Source organism: Adiantum capillus-veneris, chromosome 17, assembly GCF_014529385.1.
Source record: "Adiantum capillus-veneris isolate H3 chromosome 17, ASM1452938v2, whole genome shotgun sequence".
NCBI classification, from domain to species: Eukaryota; Viridiplantae; Streptophyta; class Polypodiopsida; order Polypodiales; family Pteridaceae; genus Adiantum; species Adiantum capillus-veneris.
In genome coordinates, this window is record NC_140947.1 from 127351305 (window position 1) to 127364959 (window position 13655).

General features: G+C 44.0%; 1 protein-coding gene across 5 annotated transcripts in view; it reads left to right on the plus strand.

The window, feature by feature from the left end:
- The first annotated feature begins 9213 nt into the window (after positions 1–9213).
- The window catches only part of LOC147438048 (uncharacterized), a 93525-nt gene continuing 89083 nt past the window's right edge, over positions 9214–13655 (plus strand). For 4 of the 5 annotated variants that reach the window (XR_015184922.1, XM_086487425.1, XM_086487424.1 and 1 more), the window contains exon 1: positions 9214–9486. Coding sequence is in view for 4 of the 5 variants with exons in the window: in XM_086487425.1 (XP_086343551.1) it covers positions 9443–9486 (44 nt within the window). In the remaining variant the exon portion in view is untranslated. The remainder of the gene's footprint in view (positions 9487–13655) is intronic. The other variant, XM_086487422.1, reaches the window with a different exon arrangement.

Below are 13655 nucleotides of genomic sequence, written 5' to 3' on the forward strand. Positions count from 1 at the left end.
GTCATGTTATCTAAATTCTCTCTCTTGCAAAAGTATTGTCTATGCCAAGTTAACTAATTGCTATGATTATGTTGCTATCTTCAATTGTGTCTACCCGCTATGCTCACAAAATCATTTCTTGAAAGTACTCTCATTAAATTCCGCTACTCTCAAATTGAATAGGCAAATTCCATTACATTGGTATCAGAGCATTTGGTTTCTCTTTTCTTGCTTAAGAAGAGAGGTCCTTAAGTAGCCTATAAATGGTTGATGTTGTTAATTATAATAGAGTAAGTGGAACTAGGATCTAATATCGGTTTTGTTAAGCCCACTATGTGGGGGATGGTGCACACCTCGGGAGCTTTGGACTTAATAATGGAGTCATTTTAGACTTGCCTACGGCTTTACCATTATTGAGCCATAAGAAGTCCGAAAGGAGCTAGCCCTTGGCAACTCTGCCATGTTAGACCTACTCCTCTACTCTCTATAATTAACCACTTTGAGCCGTGGGTGTAGATACTTAAGAGCCGATTTTCAAAGGCTAAGAGAAGTGGCAACTAAGGTTTTGTATTGCCAAAGCATACACTAAGTATAAACATAAATTTTGTTAACATGGCTGACAATAATCAAGAGAGTAGAATGACCATTGATAGCTTTGATTTTGCACATGAAGGTGCTAATGATGATGCTCCCATGTTTGTGAATTATCTCGTCACTAGGTTGCAACAAGTTATGGGCAACCATGTTTTGCAAGCCGAAGTTACTCAACAACTTCGTGCTTATGGAATTCCCCTTCCTCTCCAAGAGGAGAGAGAGCTTAGGAGGCCTCTTGAAGAGACCCCCAAAAGAAGACTCTCTCCCATTCGAGAGGAGGAATCCAAAGAGAAAGAAAGCAATGACAGTCTAAGTTCTTCTGAAGATGTGGCTCCACGAAGACGGCGGTCTAGACGATCGCCTACTCCTCCCAAGATGAAAAGAGCAACCCATAGTCCTTCTCCTTATCACTCAGAAAGGCAAGAGAGGAAACAAAGGAAGAAAAGGGCTAGGAAGAGGTCACCCTCTTCTCCTTCTTCTTCACCTTCCTCCTCTTCCGATGAAAGTTATGGCTATTCTCCTAGAGAATACAAGAGGGGAGGACATCGCAAATCATTTCGTGCATGGCGAAGGTCACTAAAGCTAAAGAAGTTCAAGGAGGGAGGAAAGAGTATCTCTTTTCTCACCTATGATGGCACCTTTGGTGCTACCGACAAAGTGTTGGCCTTCATCCAGCAATTTGATGCGGCCTTTGGGGACGAGGGCTTCACAGAGTCCTCCAAGCTACGCCATGTAGCTATGCACTTCCAAAAATCAGCTCGTCAATGGTGGGCTAGCCTTCGTGGCAATGGAGAAGCCCCAAAGACATGGAAAACTCTACGAGTTTCCATCATGAAGCAATTCCTTCCAAGTGATACTAAAGATAAAGTTCTTACCGAATGGCGCGGCTTGAAGCTTCTCTCTCATGAGTCTATCAACAGGTATGTAGACAAGTTTTGGGATTTACATCTCAAAGCTACTGTCTTTCAAAAGATAGACTTTGCTGAGCAAAGGCAGCAATTCTGTGCGGGATTACCTGAAGAGATGGCCGAATACATCAACTCTCAACGGCCCGGTACTATTACCGAAGTAATCCACCACACCATGGTTGCTTCACGCATTAATTTCCATCAAGGGGCTAGACGTAATGTCAAGCCCATGGAAAACAAAGATAAAAATGATGCAAAGGGGAAATCCAATGCTCAAAATAATTCCCAAGGCACTTCCAACAACAACAATAACAACAACAACAATCGGTCCAAGGAGAAGGGAGTTTACAAAGGTAAAAACAAACTCTCTCCTGAAGAGCTTGAAGCTTTTCGCAAGGACCATAAGTGTTTCAAGTGTGGGGAGCAAGGACATGGCTATCGTTCTTGCCCCAAGAAGAATACTCGCAATGAGACTCCTAGGGCTTCCACCATCGAAGCTCCAAAAGAGGATGCTCATTGCAAAGGATCATCACTTTCCTATGCGTGGGGAAAGGTAAGAGAGAATGATGCCTTCATCTTGTTTGACCCAGGCTCTACTCTCAACTTCATATCAATAGAGTTGGCCACCAAGTTGGGCATTCAAGCTTTTGAGATGGGAGATATAGTAACAGCTGATGCAGCTTTCAAGGGACAACAAGCCTCCGTTACTCCCTTGATTGGGAAGTTGAGGCTTCATGTCCAAAGCTATGTCGACAAAGAAGACTTCTTCATCTCTCCTCTCCAACATCAGGATGTTATCCTAGGGGCACCATGGTTTGATCGCATGGCTGCCAACATGAAGTTCCCTGAAAGGAGAATTTACTTCACCTACAGGGGAAAGAACATGTATATAGATGCTAGTGAGCGTGGTCGCACTATTCCACTTGTAAATCCTCTTTCTTTTGATAAATCAATGAAGAGCTCAGTTTCTGCGTACATGATTTATGTCAAAGAGTCTCTAAAAGCTAATAATGTTTCATCAAATGAAAATGATAGGAATCAAGAAGAGTTAGACTTGTCTACTTTTCTAAAAGGATTCCAAGATGTGTTCATCGATGATATCCCTATTGACCTACCTCCAAAATGAGGGGATGATGACCATCATATTGAGCTCCTTCCAGGAAGCTCACCGCCTAACAAACCTCCTTATCGAGTCTCACAAGCTCAACAAGAGGAGATTATGAGACAAGTACAGGAATTGGTAGACAAAGGGATGGTGAGGCCTAGTTCCTCTCCCTTTTACTCTCCAGTCCTTTTAGTGCAAAAGAAAGATGGTACATACCGTATGTGTGTGGACTATCGAGCACTAAACCATATCACTATCAAAAACAGATTTCCCGTGCCTCGGGTAGAAGATCTGTTTGATAAGCTACAAGGCTCTACCTACTTCAGTAGGATTGACCTTAAGAGTGGCTATCATCAAATAAGGATAGTGGATGAAGATATCCTAAAGACCGCGTTTCGCACAACATTTGGTCTTTATGAATATCTAGTCATGCCTTTTGGCTTGACTAATGCACCAGCTACTTTCAATCGTCTCATGGAGAAAGTTTTTAGACCATATCGTAAATTCACTGGAGTGTTCTTTGATGATATCATCATCTACTCCAAGTCTTTGGAGGAACATAAGCAACATCTCCAAGTGATTTTTCAAGCCTTGAGGGAGAACAAACTTTTTCTCAACCAAAAGAAAAGTGAATTCTTCCTTCAAGAGATTCAATATCTAGGTCATATTATCTCTCACGATGGTATTCGTATGGATCCATCAAAGTTAGAGGTAATAAAATCATGGCCTAACCCTAAGGAATCTACATGAACTAAGAAGCTTTATTGGTATGTGTGCATACTATAGACGCTTCATAGCAAAATTCTCTCAAGTAGCAGGACCACTACACGACTTAACAAAGAAGAACGTTAAGTTTGTATGGACTGCTAAGGAGAAAATGCTTTTGAAAAACTCAAAGAGAAGCTTACTTCCCAACCAGTCCTCGTGCTTCCAGATCTCTCAAAGCCATTTGAGGTCCAATGTGATGCTTGTGGTGATTTCCTTGGAGCGGTTTTGCTTCAAGAAGGGCATGCCATAGCATATGAGAGCCGAAAGCTCAATAGTGATGAACGAGTCTTGGGCATTTATGAGAAAGAGCTTTTCGCTGTTCTACATGCCCTAGATACATGGAAGCACTACCTATTGGGGACTCCATTTATCCTACGAACCGACCACCAAAGTCTCAAGTATTTCATGACGCAAACCAAACTTTCCGACAAACAAATGAGGTGGGCAAATTTTCTTTCGCAATTTAATTTCCATATTGCTCACATAGCTGGTAAACACAACCAAGTTGCCGATGCACTTTCACGACGACCAAAAGTTAATGCGGTGTCTATAGCTACTCACAATGATCTATCCTCTATGATAGATGAGTATGCTACTGACCCTGACTTTAGAGACATAATGTTAGCCCTTGCTTTGGGGAAGAAAGAGGAACCATTCACCTTGCAGGATGGTTATCTTCTCCACAGAAATAGGCTATGTGTTACCCATTCCCTTTGTGAGAAGGTTATGTATGAATCCCATGCTCCTCCATATGCAGGGCATAGAGGTATTCAACCTACTCTCCGAGGAGTAGAGACGTATTTCTATTGGCCTACCATGAAAGTGGACATACAAGAGTATGTTTCAAAATGTGTAGTATGCCAAAAGACCAAGTATGATAGAGGGAAGCAACCTGGATTACTCCAGCCATTGCCTATTCCAAATTCACCATGGGCGGGTATATCCATGGATTTCATCTTTGGATTACCCACGTCTATCCATGGGAATACAGGAATATGGACAATAGTCGACATGTTTGGCAAGCAAGCACATTTTATTCCTGTCAAAAAGACTATTTAGGCACATCAAATGGCAACTCTCTTCATATCTCAGATTTTCAAGCACCATGGATTACCCACATCCATCGTGTCAGATAGAGATCCTAGAATGACCAGTAATTTCTGGAAAGGTCTCTTTGAAAATCTAGGAACAAGATTGAATTTCTCTTCGGCCTATCACCCACAAACGGATGGCCAAAGTGAGATAGCCAATCTTACGATACTCGATCTACTCAAGACTTATGTTACCGAAGTAGATCAATGCTCACAATGGGAAAAGTATTTACCTCTAGTAGAGTATGCCTACAATAATACTGTACATACTTCTATGGGGAAAGCACCTTTCGAGATCATAGAGGGAAGACCTAAAAGTCCCTTGCTACTGAAAGTACATGGGAAGATCTTTGCCGCCGATGAGTATAGCCGTGACCTACAAGAATCTTTTCAAAAGATTAGGGAGGCTATAGCCATCTCTCAACAAAGGCAAAAAGCTGCTGCTGATAAGCACAGAAGAGCCTTAATGTTCAAAGAAAATGATTGGGTCTTACTCAAGTTTCCTAAGGCTCGATTAAGGCAAACGATGGGCAAAAATCCTACGGGCCATCAAAAGTATTATGCTAAACTAGCAAAAAGATACTATGGTCCTTTCCAAATCTTGAAGCCCATCTATGAGATGGCTTATCAACTCAAGTTGCCCAACCATTGGCTTATACACAATGCCTTTCATGTAAGCCTACTTAAGCCCTACAAAGGAGAGCCACCAACTGAACCAATTATTGAAGACCCTCCCGAAGTTGAAGACCAAGAAGAGGTGCTACAACCCGAAGCTGTCCTTCGGCATGAAGACAAGGTACTACGACATGGTAAGATAATCCGACGGTATCTTATTAAGTTCAAAAATTATCCTTTTGAAGATGCTAGATGGATGCAAGGAGTACAACTTAAGGATAGTATGAACTTTGTCAATGCTTACAATGCTACATTAGAGTAAGCAAATGTACAAATTTCTTTTAAATGACTCATGTTTTTGTCTTATAAGACTAGTCCTCTTTTTAATTGTGCACAAATTTAACTAGTATGCATGCTTAGAATCATGTTTGTGACGACGACGTCTCTCAAACACCAAGTAGAATTTGTCACTCTACTTTGGGAGAATGAAATGGACTAAAGAGCAGACATGCTTGCGGCAGCTATGTCTCCCAAGCACCAAATGGATTCGTCATCCATCTTGGAAAGATGTCGTAGGGTAAAAAAGGGATCCTCTACCCGCTAAGTACGATTGACTAATGACTAAGGCTTTATCTCTTCTACCTCATAGTCGAGGACGACTATGATTTCAAGAGAGAGGTAATGTCATAAAATCTAATATCTAACCAACTCAAATGATTTTCTCATATTAAATTGATCACTTAATATGGGAGAATAAACGGGAACAAGTGTTAAGATATAGATATGTGCTTATAGATCTATCTCAACACGGGGCCAATAGTAAAGGGGCCCAAATGGGAGATGGTCTATCAAGAGCAAGGCTAACCAATGGAGCATAAGACCTTAGGGTTAGCTTCATTAAAGACCTCCAATAATGTGTGAAAAAGTCCTTTGACCTTAGGTAAGCTAGGGTTGAGCTTGAGGTGGGAACCCGGCCCAAGCTCGAGTGCTTGTCGTGCTTGAGGTGCTTGTCATGCTTGAGGTGCTTGATTAAGATGCTTGAGGTGCTTGAGTGGCTCCATGCTTGAGGTGCTTGACTTGGTGCATGATTAAGGTGCTTGAGGTGCCTTGAGAAGCTTGCCTGAGATGCTTGTGGGAACACCCCCTACTTCAAGTGCTTAGTCATGCTTGATGACTAAGGGGCTTGCTCATCCAAAGTCAAAAAGATCCCTACAAGGAGGGGGGCGAGCCTACAAGGGGGGGGGGGGATGAGAGAGAACACACACACACACACACACACACACACACACACAAGGGAAGCCCCAGCTTGAAGAGGCAGCAAGGACACTTGTCAAGTTCCTCCTCATGTTGCCCTCATGGTGTGCCTGAAGCCTATTGGTTGGCCACCCAAGGGGTCCAATGATAATTTAGGATATTTAATTAATTGATTTTGCATTTATCAAGTCCTCTCTCTCAAAGGGGAAAGGGGGACACTTGCCCCAAGGCTACCCCTGTTGCTTGTAATGGCTCCTGCTTGTGATTGGCTAGGCCTGGAGGGGTCCAATGAGCTTCAAGCATGAGCTACAAGGGGGGGTCGACCCAAGCAAGCTAGGGGGGTGCTTAGGGGGTATACTCACCCACACACACTCACAAACACTCTCATTGTGTACTATGCAAAGTGCAAGAGCTCCCTCTCCTTCTCCAAGCAAGTAGAGGTTGAGAGCCTACACCAACACTCTTGGCTATGGAGTGCAAATCCATCCAAGAGCCATGCTTCAATGCTTGAGCTTGCCATCTATTTCTTCTTCATTACTATGCTATTATGTATGCTAGCACAAGAGTTATGATAAGTGAGGAACTAGCTCTTTCTCGTATGAAATGTTTCTTCTTCCTCTTCCCTACCCTCATTCCCTGCTAGCTCTCTCCACCTTCGAAGGTGTTTGAGGTCTTGGGACTGAGGCTTGGTATAGTTAAAGCTTTCTTCAAATTTTAGGTTATGCTATGATGGTGATGCATGAAGCTTTCCATCTTCATTGCTTCACCTAGGTCACAAGGAACACAAAGAATGTATTGTAACAAGTCTCTCTTTATGGGAGAAATCATAATACAAATGCCTATTGGAGGGGGGACCGGCTCCACATAAATCCGGTCCTCAACTGTTGTCATGTTATCTAAATTCTCTCTCTTGCAAAAGTATTGTATATACCAAGTTAACTAATTGCTATGATTATGTTGCTATCTTCAATTGTGTCTACCCGCTATGCTCACAAAATTATTTCTTGAAAGTACTCTCATTAAATTCCGCTACTCTCAAATTGAATAGGCAAATTCCATTACATATAGCTTCGATGAGACTCATGTATTTTCAGATACAGCTCATTGGCTTCAGATTCGACTATTCTATTCTCATCAACTTGATGAGGCAGTAGGCCCATACTCAATGGGCTTAATGATGACTCATTGAGTATTGTGCCTCGGTTAGGCTGGCGCACGCATGCGCATGGAGAATGGATACTTGTTGATATTTAACACTACATGGATGGTAGGTATAAGTTAAAAAGGTTTTAAGTAGGATATGGATAACAACTGATAGGTTTGTTGACACCTGTAATATATATTCAAGGCTAACGAATCTGTTGTCTTGTTTATATGGATGCAGATGAGGTATCTATCTTTACTTTGGATCTTTTTGGCTTAACTTTTGTCCATCACTGTCGAACCTGGTCTCTTTCACTTCAGAATAAGCTATTCTAAACTATCTTATGTACAAAACACTAGAGTGATACCTCATTCTCACTATGATGTACAAAAATTTATCAAAGATTGAGTTGTTTTTGTGCTAATCATTGTCCTTTGTCTAAAGTCAATTGTCTTTTGAATTGTTGTGTTCTTTTGTGTATAAGTATAAGTCTAAAAACAACAACAAAACAAACACACACACACACACACACACACAATTGTCCATTAGTCAGACTTCGATTAGAGGGATGTGGTCTTTACTACGATTTGTAGCATCATTGTATGGACCATGTGGAAGGATTGTTGTGATCATATTATAGGCTCTAGTCTTCCTTGGCATCGATCGACCGCTTTGACAAATATTTGGAATTAGCTGCTGCATACTCTTTGCAACCAGTGTGATGATTCAACAAGCTCATCCAAGGTAGCGGAGAGGCGTGGAAACTCTTTCCTGAGGACATGGGCTCCTTTTTAGTCTGGAACATGGACATGTCAAACGGAACTATGCACCTTCCTAGTGGTTTATTTTGCAGTCTTCATACATGCCACCTTGATGTATACATAGCACTCACATTGTACTCCACATCTTGCACATCCTCTGGGTGATAGGCCTTTGAGCATCTCGAGAGGTCTCTTTGTACACAATATACAACCACTTTTTTTTTGCGCGCGCGCACATATACACACACAAAGAGAGAGAGAGAGAACACACACACACACACACACACACACACACACACACACACACACAGAGAGAGAGAGAGAGAGAGAGAGAGAGAGAGAGAGAGAGAGAGAGAGAGAGAGAGAGAGAGAGAGAGAGAGAGCTGTCTATAAAAGAGTCATCACCTATGGTATTTTCAAGGGGAGGGGTGTGGAATGAACGATGTGATTTTGGTTTAACACGGGGAGGGGAGGGTGGGAAGAGAGAAGAAGGGAACAATCCAAGAGATCTCAAAGATTTATCGGACTCTTTGAAAGAGAGAGAATTAGAAGATGATAAGTTTTAACCTTGTAGGAACGATCCCAATATGTATGTATGTATGCGCATGTGTACACACACACACACACACACACACACACACACACACACACACACACACAGAACAATCGACCTGAATCACTAGGTGATCTAGACCATCCCATTCTCCCAAGGGGTAAAAATGGCGCCCCTTGTTTACCCCTAGTTCTTACTCCCCTCGCCTCGAATTGGGGGCTGAACCCAAGACCTCATGGTCCCCCTGCAACAACCTTACCACCATGCTATCGCGCATCGCATGCATATGTGGACATGGCAGGTGTACACTACCCTAGTTCAAACTTCATACCCCTAAAGTACATAGTGATCCAACGGTGGAGATCAAGCTCACACCGCGAGCGCGCGGCACGCTGTCTAATTTCGGCCCTACTGTGAGAGTTGCACACACCTTTGGAAGTTTGGATTCAATGACGTGCGATGCAAGTTGCGAGAAGAGAGAGAGAGAGAGAGAGAGATTAAACAGGAGAGAAGCCCCCACCCACGTATGAAGCTGTTTACAAGGTGCACGCCAATGACTTTCTTCTTCAAGCTGATGCGAACGCTTCTTTAACGACAACTATTGATGGGTCGACCGAGGCTGGATCTCTGCTGTGCTGATACTTCTTGAGCAGCGTCTAAATATCGAATCATGCCTCCTTTCAAGAGAGAGATCGAGTGCACGGCATATTGCAGGTACTTCCTCGCTTTTCTCTGTATGCCTTCCAACAATATATATCGACAATCTTGGGTACTAGCTGACAAGTGGTGAGAAGCTGCTCTCATACTTCAAAGTGAAACAACCACCTTGTGTTTTTGGAAGCTTGGAACGCCGTTGCTTTCTTGTCCCCTCCTTGGGAAACTCTAAAGCCTTAAGGGATCTGATTTTAAAGTTGGGATTGTCTTATGCATTACCTTGCATCAGGCCTCAGCCCTCCTGCCTCGAGTTGGGATGCTTGCGCCACACACGTTTTTTTCTTTTTTTGTGTGTAACCAAATTTTGTAGAAGTACAATAATGTTCAAGACATAGGCACCCAAAATGGGTGGAGCCATGCTTCATGTGTTAAGAGTGCACCCGGAACTTGGAAGGTGTGGTGAAACAGGACAGAGAGAGAGGACAAGCTCTACAAGGGCAATCTCTGAACAAGAGGCTCTGCTGGGTTTCTGACTCTGTGCAATCTGAAAGAAATTCCCCCCCCCCCTTCAAATAATAGAGTGCAAGCTGGCTGCCCGACCTCAATCCTACACCCCACAACTGGAATGTTAAGGGTGACAAGCCTAAAAATAGGGTGCCCTCTTCAAGTGGCATAAAAGTTGACAAGACTGGATGAAATCTATGGAACCCCCCAAGGCACCTAGACACTAGAAAAGCCTCACAAGGCCGGGCCCAGCCACAAAGAAGTCCTCTCTCACTTGATCTTGATGGTAAACTCAAGAGATGACATCCAAAACTAACACCTTGTAATGGGGAGGGTACTATGTGCCGACGGAAAATAACAACTTTAGCACTTCACACTTGAGACAAGACACAAAGTTGCAGAGTTCCACTTCGAGATGCATTGGCCCCTAACTAGGCCTCTCTTACGGTAGTTGTTTATTTCTCTTCGAGTGCAAACCTATCTCATCTTCTATGGATCCCAACCAAAAGTTGTCACAGTATGACCTCTTAGATGTTGCCGACGCTACAAGTTATAGGAAGTTGGTCAATCCTCTTATTTGGATACTCAACACCTGGTTTGATGTTAGTTTCCTGGTGGGACTTCTGAGTTCGTTTATGTAGAGACCCGCCAAGTCACATATGGATCAAGCTCTTTGACTTTGCGGTATTTGAAGCAATCAAAGTCGTTACGCATTTTCTATGTGGTTGGAGGCACAGACTCCAAGATCATTCTTTGAGGATGGAGTGATTCAGATTGGGGCGGAGATCCGGATGGACGACGGTCGACTAGAGGTTACACCTTTTCTTTGGGCTTAGAAGCAGTTTTATGGAGCGTCAAGAAACAACCTACAATGGCCTTATCATCCACATGTGCAGATTATAGGGTTGTTTGTAGTGCTACATTGTATAGCCATTACAACGAACCCAATTTTGAATGCCCGAACTAAGCATATAGAGATACAGTACCATTATATTTGTGAGAAGATCAAGGATGGCTCTATTCGGCTAGAGTATGTTTCGACAATTGATAACATTGCTGATATCTTCACCAAACCTCTACTATAGGTGACATTATCCTTTCATGCCAACTCCCTTGGATTGGTTCCCCGTTGGAGAGGGGGAATAGGGAACACACCTAGCACACAAAATATTTGCCTCTCTATAGCTAAGGGATTCCACAGCACCCCTAACCTCTCAAATAACACCTTCAAATTGGCTAATTTGCATTAACAACTCCACTCTAGCACACAAAACAACTACCTCACACCTTGCAAAAAACACCCCACAACACAAATGCACCCACACTGCTCAACTCATCCTTTCCGATTCACAAAACACTCCTAATCTGCCCTCTTGGTAGCACCTTTCGAGTTGCAGGCAAATCTTCTGCAAGCTATGGCGATACACGAAGAGCGAGAGAAAAGGAGGGGAATGAGGAGAAAAAACACAAGAGATTGGGGCAAATGAGTGGTATTATTGCATAGAGAGTAGTACAATCAATGTATGCAGCTTCAATGACAAGCTTAGCAACACACAAGCTTCAAGCTTCCACTCACACACACAGGCAAAAAAGCCACCTTGGTCCAAAAGACCCTCAAAAATGAACATAAACCTCCTTTTATAAGGATGTGTTTAGGAGACCCAAAAAAGAAAAATGGGGTGAGCTTCCATGTCGTGCACTTCATTTGGAGCTCTATTTAGAATTTGCTTGCATTGCCAACACTTCGCATAGTTCATTTTTGGAAACCTCTGCATGGTGTACACCTTGGGTTTTGGTCCCTTTCCCTTTGGCCGGCCGGATCTCCCCTTGGGCCTCTCTTGCCTTGGCTTACTCTTCAACTGCCCTTGTCGGCACCTCTTAGCAGCGAGACCCCTCCCTTGTCGAGGCAATAGCGATGTCGCTATTGGGGGGGGGGGGGGGGGGGGGTTTACACCCCTTCTCCTAAAAAATCTTTGGCCCTTAGCGGGCACGGGGACATCCCCTTACTGCGTGCCACGTCATCACCGAAATGCCAACCACGCGGGCGCCCTGCGCCACCCCGCCTCGCCGGCTGTCACCAAAATCGCCACCAGGTTCGCCGCCAACGGCCATTGCAGCGCCCAACGCTCCTGGCCATAGCCAACGAGCTCCCAAGGAGCCCACTCCCCTCTTGTGTACCATAGAGGCCTCATGGCCTGCCATATATACCGCGCCCCTGCTGTCGGAATCCACGCACGTGGGATAATATGTATGACACGTGGCAGCTGCTCAAGCAAAGCCCCTTGGGCTCTCCAAAATCCTCCAAGAAAAATACTTCATATTGATAAAAAGCTCTTTTTTTTTTTTGCCTCCTTCTCTAGACTCCCATTCTCTGCTCCAAGGTCGGATTGTCAAGCCGTAAAGCTCGAGCCCCTTGGGCTCTCCAAAATCCTCCAAGAAAAATACTTCATATTGATAAAAAGCTCTTTTTTTTTTTGCCTCCTTCTCTAGACTCCCATTCTTTGCTCCAAGGTCGGATTGTCAAGCCGTAAAGCCCGGGTGAAAATTTTCATTGCCGACTTGAGTCAACATAGTCCTCACTGCTTTGCGACTTTTCCAGGCCTGCGATCCAAGGCGACCAAAAACTTGGAAAATCATGTGCACACCTCTTACTGCCCACGGCTCCCAACTTCATCTCCCTGTATCTGGTCGACCAAGTGTCCGATTGACGTGCAGTCGACTCGTGCTAGCTCCACATGGTGAACACCCTACTTCAGAACTTCGTCAGTGCTCAAAAGATGCCCGATGACACATTTTCCAATGCAACCAAGTGGGCTTAGATCCGGCCCCCGGAAAAACTTCAAATGATCATATCTTGCAAACCATGGCTCCGATCCGCAACCCGAAAAGACGGGTAAATTGAGCTCTACACATCTATACTTCAAGTTCCACTTGGACCACTTGTCACCAGCTGCCTTGTCCGTTAAGGATCTGCAAACCGCCAAAGCTTCAACCTTCAATAACTTGGGCTCCGTAGCCCGGTTTGATGAACAGTTTGGACTTGTTCCTTCAACACTTCAAGCTCTTCATTCCTGGACCCAAAGACTGCACTTTGCATCTCCTTCACCTGCCACCCAAAGTAGCCCATCATGGAGCCTTTCCTGGCCTATAAGCCGCATCATGCATACACTTCCACTGCTATCTGTCATCCCATGAATTTCCTAGCTGCTTCAATTCTTTACCATGCCTCTGCTTGCCTGTACACATCTGCCCATGCCACCTTCTAGAGCAGACACACTTTGGCTGCACCACCGTCTAGAAGCTGAGAGGGGGTGTTAGAGTTTTAGATTCTTGGATTCTTGTCCGTTGGTGGCTCCAGTATCTCCCAAGAGCAGATTAGGAAGTGAGGGCTGTTTTGTGGCTGTGCTCGATCGTACTTGAGGTAGGTGCATTCCACGCTATTGAACCCTGTTCCTAGGGTTTCCTAGTGTTAGAGTCTACAGTGTTGTAAAGTTTTCTAATCAAATGCGGGCAATATGTCACTTTTTAGTGACTTTACACATTTATTAGGAGTTTAGTCAGATTTATGGGTTGTGGGGTTTTCTGGCTGTAAGTAGGGCATTTTTGGCCATTCCCTATATAGAGAGATCCCCCCCCCCCCCGCCTCCCCTTTCCAAAATTGTATTTTGGCATATTAGTGATTAGCAGAGTAGCCAACGTTTGGGGCACACTCTCTGTAGGGTTTG